Source organism: Pocillopora verrucosa, chromosome 14, assembly GCF_036669915.1.
Source record: "Pocillopora verrucosa isolate sample1 chromosome 14, ASM3666991v2, whole genome shotgun sequence".
Taxonomy (NCBI): domain Eukaryota; kingdom Metazoa; phylum Cnidaria; class Anthozoa; order Scleractinia; family Pocilloporidae; genus Pocillopora; species Pocillopora verrucosa.
In genome coordinates this window covers 5,002,964-5,013,700 of record NC_089325.1, presented here as the reverse complement: position 1 = coordinate 5,013,700, position 10,737 = coordinate 5,002,964, and the positions used below count along the sequence as shown (strand labels likewise).

At 36.6% G+C, this 10,737-nt stretch overlaps 1 protein-coding gene across 1 annotated transcript; it reads left to right on the top strand.

Annotated features, from left to right (window-relative positions):
* The first annotated feature begins 123 nt into the window (after nt 1-123).
* Nucleotides 124-10,702, top strand: LOC131771131 (coiled-coil domain-containing protein 146). Its single transcript, XM_059086890.2, has 20 exons — nt 124-333; nt 960-1,487; nt 2,029-2,102; nt 2,615-2,768; nt 3,181-3,254; nt 3,576-3,674; nt 3,783-3,966; nt 4,533-4,658; nt 5,055-5,099; nt 5,799-5,887; nt 6,003-6,084; nt 6,484-6,566; nt 7,148-7,268; nt 7,682-7,785; nt 7,944-8,008; nt 8,126-8,196; nt 8,872-8,964; nt 9,081-9,347; nt 9,613-9,861; nt 10,316-10,702. The coding sequence occupies exons 1-20, from the start codon at nt 199-201 to the stop codon at nt 10,517-10,519; spliced, it is 2,847 nt and encodes a 948-aa protein (XP_058942873.2). The 5' UTR covers nt 124-198; the 3' UTR covers nt 10,520-10,702.
* The last annotated feature ends 35 nt before the right edge of the window (nt 10,703-10,737 follow it).

Below are 10,737 nucleotides of genomic sequence, written 5' to 3'. Positions count from 1 at the left end.
TGTATCTTGTGATGTATGACATCCCAGAGTGTCCCTGAGAGTATTCTGACCGTCCGGAGACTGAGACGAGAAATTGTTTATTGCCTCGTTTCCTAGTAACAGACTCCATTTTGAGATGGAAAGGCCTTGGAGAGGGATGTTGAAGACTGGTAGTTTATTTTAGCTTCTATAGTACTAGGTTGGTTAAAAATTACCGCGATGAACGACGGAGAGAAAAGAGAGTCTCTTAGTCGGGAGGTGGATCCAGCAATTTGGGCCGTGGCTCCTCGATTGCATCAAGAAGAGGGCCCCATTGATGTAACAGCCAGTCCAGCTTTTCAATGCTTGGACGAGGTTTGTACATCATCTGCTCTTTGTTGAGATTTGTGTTTTTAGTGCGATAACAAAATTCAATTCAATTAAAGAACCTAATTTTTCAGATTTTGGCGCTTTATACCGACATAGAGGATGTACGTGCAGGAGATTATTGATGTGTTCAGATTGCGCCTTGACAGCTGATCATGACTAAAAATGAAAATATGTTACTTGCCAGATTTGACCAGTGAAGCTTCAGAGTTACGATTTGATATTCACAAGTGAACTACAATTAAAGAATAAATTTAGTAAAAAGAAGTGCCTTAACATATACTTTAGACTTTAAAGCCTGAATTATTTTCTCAGGTTTTGCCAAATGAAGTACTTTCGGCAAATTATTTCTTGAGAAGGGAGGGAGGGTTTTTTCTTCGAGTATAAATTCGGCGCTTAATTATTAGGTTTTTAGAATATACGGTATATTGATAAGTAAATACTATCAATACGTCTTGCACTCATAGAGGGACATTTACAAATCATGCAATATTTCAATTTATTTTTTTGTGTATCAAATTTTGTCGATATACCAACAGTTTTATGCGGTATACTGAAATTTAACTTTAATGTATATGTAACAAATTAATTAAGTTTTGTATTTCTCTTGTCAGTTGTTTTCACAAGGGAAACTAGCAGGAGAGAAAGTGGCTAAGCTAAAAGCCAAATATACCAGCCTTCATGAACGTCTTAAAGCTACAAGAGAGCAGGAATCTTCACTGCTTCACAAGGCAAAGGAAATGCACCAAGAAGTACAAAGACAGAGAGCTGAGTTGGAGAAAGGAGACAGCTTTCCTGATGGTGACAACACTGAGGTTAACAAATTAAGGCAAGAACTTCTGAAACATCACAATGAACTAGCACAGGCAGATGAAAGGCAGTATCAACTGGAATTCAAACTGGAAGGTTTGAGAGAAGAAAAGATGATGTTGGAAAGGGATTATGCAAGGATGCCCAAACCTGGTGAAATAGAAAAGCAGGTCAAAGAACTGCAAAAATCAGTCGAAGAACTCAAAGTTGAAATTGCACAAAGAACTATTGATTGTAAAAGTCTGAAGGAAGAGGTTGAAAACAGGGAAGTGCAAGTAAATGCACTGAGAAAAGAGGTAGAAGATGATCTAGAGGAACAGCAAAATTTAAGGGTAAGTTGGATTTGATGTGGAATAAATGAGCCTTTTTGTAATACTACAAAAAGGTAAAGGTTTCTATTACTTGTTTAGGTGTAAGTACTTATTTTGTAGTCTTGAAACTGTCACAAATGTGATAAAATGTACTCTCCCTCTTTTGTGGAGAAGTACATGAATGTATGAGGTATAACAGCATGATGTATACTGCTTTCAACTGATACTTCCTATCTTGACCTTTCTGGATATCAATTGAAAGTAAATGAATGAATAACAAAATTTCAGTGTTTTTCAGTTGGACAAAGCTAGTGTGACATTGAAAAAAATTGAAGAGAATGTTAGAAAATGCTCCCAAAAAGTGATTACAAATATTAGTAAGTAAGAAAGTAACTTTATATTTGAACTCCAGTTAATGAGGCTGATTAAGCTGATTAAGAAAATAACCCAAAAAAAATTTTAAAAAATGAAAATAGTAGTCAATTGTAGATGTTGAATGTCAACAAAGTTGTTGTGCCATCCTAAAATGAATTTTTTTTTTGTTTGATTATTGAATTTATAGGATCAACTGGTACAAGTTCACTCACAACCAGCACATATAACCAAACAGACTGATCTTTTGTCAAGACAACTCAGGTATTTTACTGTATTAATAATTATGCAGTGCATACAAGAAACATTAGCAAACCTTTTTGATTTTTAAAAGAAGCAATGATAATATTGTACATGTATGTCATAAGATCAATCTGTAACCAGCTGCAATGATACAATGTTTTGGACAAAGGAAACTTTTTTATACTGACAAGATAGTATATATAGTATATTACAGAATTTTGCACCAAGTTAGCATAGATTACACAGCCATTAGGAGGCAATCTAGTCTTGTTTTAAAGGAAAGCAGATAATGTAGCTAGCTCTATCATAAAGAGGTTTATTAAAGCTGAAGCAAAGCTTTTGGATTTTGAAAAGAAGCAATGATGATATTGTACATGTATGTCATAAGATCATTCTGTAAACCAGCTACAATAACACAATGTTTTGGACAAAGGAAACTTTTTTATGCTGACAAGATAGTATAGTATATTACAGAATTTTGCACCAAGTTAACATACACAGCCATTAAGAGGCAATCTACTCTTGTTTTAAAGGGAAGTAGATGAAAAACGATCCAACTTGGATGGAAACATAGATGAAATATCAAAAGAGCTCCAGAGAACAGAAGGAAAAAAGCAATATTTGGAAGATGAAAAAAAAGATTTATCAGAAGCTCTTGACAAACAGCGTCACATTTTTGAGTCAAAGGTATGGCACCTTAAACTTCAGCTAAGTAAAAGTAGACAGGGTTATTAATTTAGGGATTGATAAATGTGGTTACTAAAATACAAAATGTACATGCATTGTAGGTATTTTAGGGCCTTGTAGGAAGAAATGTACTCCAAAACAAAAGCCAGATTTTGAGTTGTTTTATTCCACAACTATTTTTATTAGTACAGACATCTTAGGTCAAAAGCAAGAAAATTGGATCAAAAATTTTATACACCAATCATAAAATAGGAATGTTACCAGTTAGTACCCTCTAAAACTACCTTTATTGGACTTTTTGCCTGGATACAGGTGTAAGAATGCACCAAGAATGACATCAATGGAACTAAATTTTGCTTGATGTGCCCTGAATTCATTAGCCTGTTCATTGGTTCTCTACATTCTTTTTCAGGACAGAGAGGTTGATTTACTTGCCAAGGAATTTGAACTTGCCAAAGAGCGACAAGCAGAATTTCTAGGAGACAGGTAGAGTACAATTCATGATCATTTTTGTTGTATACTCTGAACACTCCCAAGAGTTACCCCTTTTAAAATTATAAAGGAGTTACAAAAAGATTCAACCAGGATAAAGAAGATTTCATTTAAATAGGTTTATGATTTCGGTTGTAATCAACTCTTACCAGAACAAGATGCAGGGTTTTTTATTAGACAAAATAATGAGCATCTCATGAGCAGTGATCTTAAAACAATGACATTTTTCAGATTGTTTTACAATTAGTTTTAAAACAATTTTTGATTTTATATGTTGTGTTATCTATGCATTTAACAACTTTTTTACAATTGCAGGGGAACATTAGATTTGAATTTGAAGCATGCTGCCATAGAAAAGAAGACCAATCATGATATTCATGCCAGGAAATTGCGAGAAAAAGAGAGGGACGCAAAGTAAGCCATTATGAACAGGAAAAACAGAAAGTCATGTTTTTGTCAATGTTTCATCTCTGTATCTAGTACTGAGCCAAAGAAAAAAAAAACTCTGTTTTATTTTCACAGAGCTTTGAAAAAGAGTGAGTTGCAGATGAAAGTGGGAGAGGATGCGTTGGCGCATGTGAGATCCGTTTATGACAAAGTCAAGGCTCAGGTTGACAGTGCTCCAAGAGATGATGGAACATTATTGGAAAAAAGGAAAGAGCTTCAAAGGGAAGTTGATGTCACAAAACGCACTCTTGCTCAACAGGTAACATGTTTATAACAGACAATTTTTAACAATTTAGAGCTGTTATTTTCAGCAGTGATTTAATGCATACATGCATTTACATATAACTTTTCACAATTTTGATATATCAAGCCACCTCACCAGCTGGATGGCTTAAATGACATAATCTCAAATTCTCTTCTTGTGAATTCAAAAGCACAACTTTTTAATGAAATAATTAATTCAGAGTACATTAAAATAATATCAGGTTTGAAATGCCTGAATCAAACCAATTCTATTTACATTTTACTTTGATTTAGGGCTTTGTTTTCCTAAACCAAAGAAAATTAAAATCAAATTGGTATATATATATATATACAAGTGTATAAAAAACACGTACAATGTATCTGACTTGTTTCTCCTGTACTTGATTTGGGCATAAAAGTATGTTAACTATATCATAATATGTACAAAATATGTACAAAAAAGTAATGTGCTTTACGTTTATACCAACATTAATCAAAGTTTAAGAGAATTTTTGTTTATATCTGTTTTCTTTCAATCTCTGTGCTCTAATTTTTGTCTTGACTTCATTCTGGTTCATACAGAATGCACTAACTGCTCATGAGCGCGCACGTGTGGAACAGATGATTCAAGAAGAGGAACGACTTCTAATGGAACAGAGTGAATTGAGAGTCGATGTCATTGATTTGACAAGACTAGCACAGATTAAGGTACTACAAATAATAAATAATAACAGTTTATTAAACTCTCTTGCAGTAACTTACTGAATTAACAAGTTATAATACAATGAAAACTTAATAAGATCAACTCTGGACTTTTCTGTAAATGTTAAGTACAAATTATATACACCACACCAGAACATGCATCACATTTGTTAAAAATTCTTAAAAGTGAAAAAGTCTTCAGTGCGCTTTGTTCTACAGGTAGCAATGTTTCTGTAAAAGTAAAGCTGGTCTGATTAAACTATTGGTAACCGTTACCTGTGTGTATTCCAGTTAAACATTATCATGTATCATCACAATTCTGAGAAGTTTTGCTACACTGTACATGAAGAACAGTATCTCTATGTACTTACACTTTGCATAATTGCACTTTTTTGTCTACAGGCAGATGAAAGAGAGCAAAAAGCCAGGGATTACATGAGAGCTGAGGTTGGATACATTTGATTATAAAAATTTAGAAGTTCAAATTTATAGAAATATTATGTTCAACAAAAATTAATTGGCTTATGTGTAGGCTAAGTCTTTATCCCGACTGTAAGTTTCTTCTCAGACTCTTGTCAGTTACAAATAATTTTCCAAGTTATGAAGCTCAACCCAGTGAAGACTTTAGGTTGGTTTCTTACATGTCACTCAATAGGTCAGGCAGACAGACAGTCAGTCAGTCAGTCAGTCACTTGGAAACAGAGAAATGGTCTCATTTACACTTGTATACTTGTGTTTTTCATGTTGGCATGTTCTCAACAATAGCTCCATCTTTCTCACAACCAACAATACTTCCTATCTATTCAAGCTAACAAAGGGCTCCAAATTTCAGCTTTAGATGAAACTCTTTCATTTGGCCAATTTACATTATCTACTCGCTGAATAAAACTAAATTATCTTTTACCACTTCTACCGAAACTGCCCTCTTTGCAGGCATTCAGTTGGTTGATTGTTTGGTCAGTCAGTTTGGTCAGTCAGTTACTGTAGTCAGTCCCTCAATCAGTGAACCAAATGTTGTGATCTTGACAATGTTCAGAAGATTTCATTTTGAACAAGAGAAACATCTCTTAACTAGATTTAGAGATTATTTATAAGGAACACCTGACACCCTTTCTTTAACGTAGAGTCTATGTTATTTCAATTCAGCTGAGATACCAACGTGCTCTTGAAGACTTGAAAACCAAAAACCTTAGTATTCAAGACAGTGCGAAGAAATATGCAGAGATGCAGCACAGGTAATGAAGTTTTACTATCGACTTTCAATGTACATGTACAATTGAAACCTTCGGTAATATGCACGTATTTTCACGTGCCTTGCTTACTGATATGATTTGCCTGTTGTTTTAACAGACTGGCTGACTTTGCTAAGCTGTACGATGTCATAAAAAATGAACGGAACAAATGCGTGAACTTAATCCAAACTAGTACACAGGTGAGCTATTTGCAAGTTGTCATCTTGAGTAGCTTGTACTCAAGATTATACGCGTACCCTTGCATACCCTTTCTCTTTCAAGATTTCATCAGTAATTCTCTTTACTATCTGCCATTTAATCCGTGTAATGTGATTTTGGAGAGTCTGGTATTGGATTAACTTAACATCCCCTAATTGTTGTATTTCTTAATTCTCGTCACTTGTCTGCTTAATATTGTATTGGTAGGGGGAAATTCTGTCTTGGTCACTCATGGGAGTTTAAGGGCTGATGATGAACTTATTCAACTTAGACCAAAATTTTCACGTCTCACAAACCATCACGTTCATTTATTCTCTTCAGTCCGAAATGTTGGCGTATATTTATTTTGTAGTAAAATTTCTGCTTCTTTTCATTTACAGAAAGCTGCTGAAATGAGAGAGAAAATTAAGATTCTTCAAAACGAGATAGAAATTCTACGATCAAAAGTAAACGCAAAAGACAGGTATGTCAGACTTAATGTTAGCTAATCGGCTGTATGATGATTTTAATGAACTCCTAAAATAGTCCAACAAAAGTCTTTAAGGCAACCCAACCGTTTTTTATTTTTTACATTCTTCAAGGAGAATAACGTATATTGTATGCATTATAGCGCTTTTCGATTGAATGTCGCAACACCAAAACCAAGCTAACTGCAACGGCCAGTCAAAAGAAAGGAAAGAACCCTGAAGAGCCAATTACAACTCAAATTAAAAACAAGCAAAGTGCCTAAAGCGCGGGAAAAGGCGGGCGACCAAGTCGTGATCGTTGCTAGTTTTGCATCTGATTGGTTGAGAGAGGATGGCAGTTTTTGTGGACCGATTACAAAGCAAAGTAAAGCAAACCCATTGTCATCCCGGATTACTTTCAATTTTCGACACTCAACTGAAAATTGCCTTAGTAGATGATCCTAGGGTATGTTCAGCTGATGTATTGCGAAATTTTTGCTGCATTATGATATGGACAAACTTGGGAATGAGACGCCCTTGTTTGAAATTTTTTATGGTTTCTAATTTTGTGAGTGTCTTTTTTCTGTTTTCATTGCAGACTCCTTCAGAAAGCTCGCCTGAAAAGGAACAATGCAGTCGTAATCCGCGATAGTTTAAGAAACGAAATGAGTAAAAGATCTAAGACTGAAGAAGAGAACAGGGAGAAGAGAGAACAACTGGTAATTATTTTATTTGCAGAACAGTTTTGATGCAAGTCGTTGGGTTGATGAGAAATTTCATGTTCATGGTATCACTGTGATAGAGCAATTTTCAGTTGAGTAATACGGGATTGCATTGGTTTTGCTTTACTTCGCTCTGTGATTGGTCCAAAAAACTCGTGCCTCTCTCTCTCTCAACCAATCAAATGCAAAACTAACATCAATCACGACATGGTCGCCCGCGTTTTCCCGCGCTGTAGGCAGTTTACACGTTTTTTCCCTTTGAGCCTTCATTGGCTCTTCAGGACATAATCCTTTCTTCTGACTGGCTGTTGTAACTACTTTGGTTTTGGTTTTCCGACGCTCGAGCGGAAAGCGCTGTATCGTGCAGATTAAATTTAACCGTGTGTAACACTTGCTTTAAATTTCAACAGAGGTTGGACATTGCGAAACTCAATGATCTAATAAACAAAGCGGAAGAAAACATGGTGCAGTTGAGGAAACGTTATGAAAGCGGAGTGCAGGAAAGAAACGACATGTAAGTCTTTTAAATCTGAGTGTTTTAAAGTTTACCTTTACATTCTCATATCGATATGCATATTCTCAATGAAGGGCAGGTATTTCTCTCCAAGTTCAAGGGCTCATTTAACCGTTTTTTAAACAGCATTTTACCCTTCGTACTTTATTTATGTTTAGGGGAATACACCTTATCGAGACCAACGAAGAAGTATGTGTATTTTATGAAAAGCTTAACATACAAGGTGAGAGAAACTTACATTTAGTAACTAAAGAAAAGTAAAAGGTTTAGAAAGTTTACATACCGTAGGAAATGACGAGTACGGGAATTACAATGTAGTGATTTAAAATTCAATTTGCAGACACAATGATTCGCAATGGAGATGTAGAATTGAGAGCCAGGGAAGAAGAAATACGTTTTCTGAAGATGGAGGTAAGGGGTTTATGTAATATTAATTGAAATTTCGCATTTTATTCGCGAAATCTACCATCATGAATTTAGAAGTTCGACTCTTTCTAATGCCAAGGAAAGGGTGGATGGTGATATGAGAGGGTCGTGGTCGAAAGCTTACCTCAAATACCCATCGCAAAGTAATAACTATACATTGATTCAAACTCCGAGTTAAACGTTGTAAACAACACAGTATTGTTTGACCGGGAAGCTTTAGGGAGTGAAAGGAATCGTGGACAAAATTTCGAGCTCGTTGTTCTTGGTGAAGTGTTCTACAGCCGGACAATTCTTCAATCTAAACTTGCCAAACTCGATGGGCGTCGATGAGTGTCGTACACTCAAACTTAAGTAATTATAACGTCAGGCTAATCAGAAAGGTAATGACTATAAGGAGTTAATACGCACTCAAGACAATCACAGGCAAGCTATGTGAAGCGGGAGAAACGTGGGTGTACACACAAGCTACATGGAGCGCGAGAAACGCTGGTATTCAGTCGCAATTCAACGTGTAAATTTGCATCTGATTGGTGGAGACGTAAAGTAAAACCAGAGTCGTCCTGATTTCTTGAGGAATTCTATTGCAAAGCACTTAAGTAACAACTCTGCCTGTTGCATTGTAGTTATTTTAAATCTGAAACATATTTTATCTGTTTGCAGGTCAATGAGACTAAACGGTCAATAGCGGTCGCCCAGAAAAACATGCCAAACAAGAGAGCCCTAGACAACGAGCTTGTCACCTCACAAATTCAAGTAGGTTTTAATATTTTCTGCTTTCTAAAATTCGAGTTTGATCTTCTTCATTATACACAATGGTCACTTTAGATTATTGAGGATTTACATTTGATATCGTGTACTTTCATTTGCAGCTCGTAGCTTGTCGCGAGCGACTCGCCCAGCTCGAGAAGAAGCTCGAAGATCCTTCGGATGAAAATCGTGTTCGGCTCCTTGGCGGCGAGGACCCTGAACCCGAGATACTCGCCAAGAAAATAGAGGAACTTGAGTTGAGACTGGCAGAGAAGGAAGAAAAACTCCTAGAGAAAGATTTGATTTTTGAAGAGGTCACAAGATTGGCAGACCGAACAAAGAAAAAGTCGGAGACCGGCAAAGAAGATACATTGGAATTAGCTAAAAAGGTTTGTCTTGTTTCGTCGGCGATACACCCAATTTTCATAACAAAGTTTGGGGAAATTTAACTGCTTGTGAAAGATTCCTTTTAAATTAGTTGCTGTAAAATTGAGAATGCTCTTCTTATAACATAAAGAAATCAAGAGAAACAAGAGTTTCTACTTTTTCGACGGTTGTCATCCTATCGGAAAGACAGTTTACAAACTAATGCATGCCCCACAACGTCTCCAATGATCTGCCTGAAACTGGTTTGTACCATATCTCTGTCCCCAGGTAAATGAATACCAGGCCAAAATAAAGGACACCACTCGTAAAATGATGGCGCTAGTGTCAGAGCTGTCCATGAATCAAGCGGCCGCCATGAAACTGCAGCAGGAAGTGAAGGGCAAAGAACAAGAGCTGGAGCAGTGTTACGTCCGCATGGAGAGAGGAGAGGCGCCCTGTGAGGAGGCCGAGAGGGACTGGCTCAGAATGGTTCGAGACGAAGAACGTAGAACGAAAGAACTCTTGGAAAAGAAAGAGGTTTGGCGTTAACTTTAATTACAGACCACAACAACGAATTTGGTCAATGTCAGTATTTGATTTAGGGCTAGTTAACATGGAGGTGGGGTCCAAACGTAAATTCAAAAATTGACAAGTGTAGGACGGTCCTACATTTTCATACGTTCGTAGATTGTTGTGAGCGTAGTAGTATCAAGGGTAGGATATTTTCCCTAATCACTTACTTGGAAGGGTCATCCTTATCGTTTCTCTCGTTACGCGTACTTTGCATTTCGACTTCTTCCCTTCACTCGCCTAAAAGACCCCTCCTCCCTCAAAATTGGAAAATCATACACATGCTTTGTGGGCTGTTTGAATATATGCATGTTGTCCTGAGCGCGTGCACTCTGATCAATGAGGGCTTGGATGCAGAACCTGCTTCTCATTTATCTTCTGATCACCACTTTTTGAAAAATGTTCGCCTTATTTTCCACAGCGCGAAGAAGAGGAAGAACATTATCTACTGCCTGGCGGAATCTACACAACAGCTGAGCCTCGACCTAATGCTTACATTCCGGATGATGACTCAGAACTTCCTATTCCCAGGCCCTATGGTTCATTAGCACCATTTAAACCCACGGAGCCTGGGTCAACAATGCGCCACATTCGGAAACCGATAATAAAGCCGATTGAGATTTAATGTAAACGTATGCAAAGTCTATGGTCTGTTTGTTTGCGACCACTTCAGAAAATGAATGAACTCAATTTTGGGGTTTCTTGGAACAAATCTGTAAGAAGGAACTTGCAGTTTCAAAGTGTACAGCCTTTCCACTTTGTAAATACTTGTAGATAGCAAATATTTATTAAACATCTACTTAAACCAGTCGCATTTTCGTTTTACTCCCAAATTATCGCATT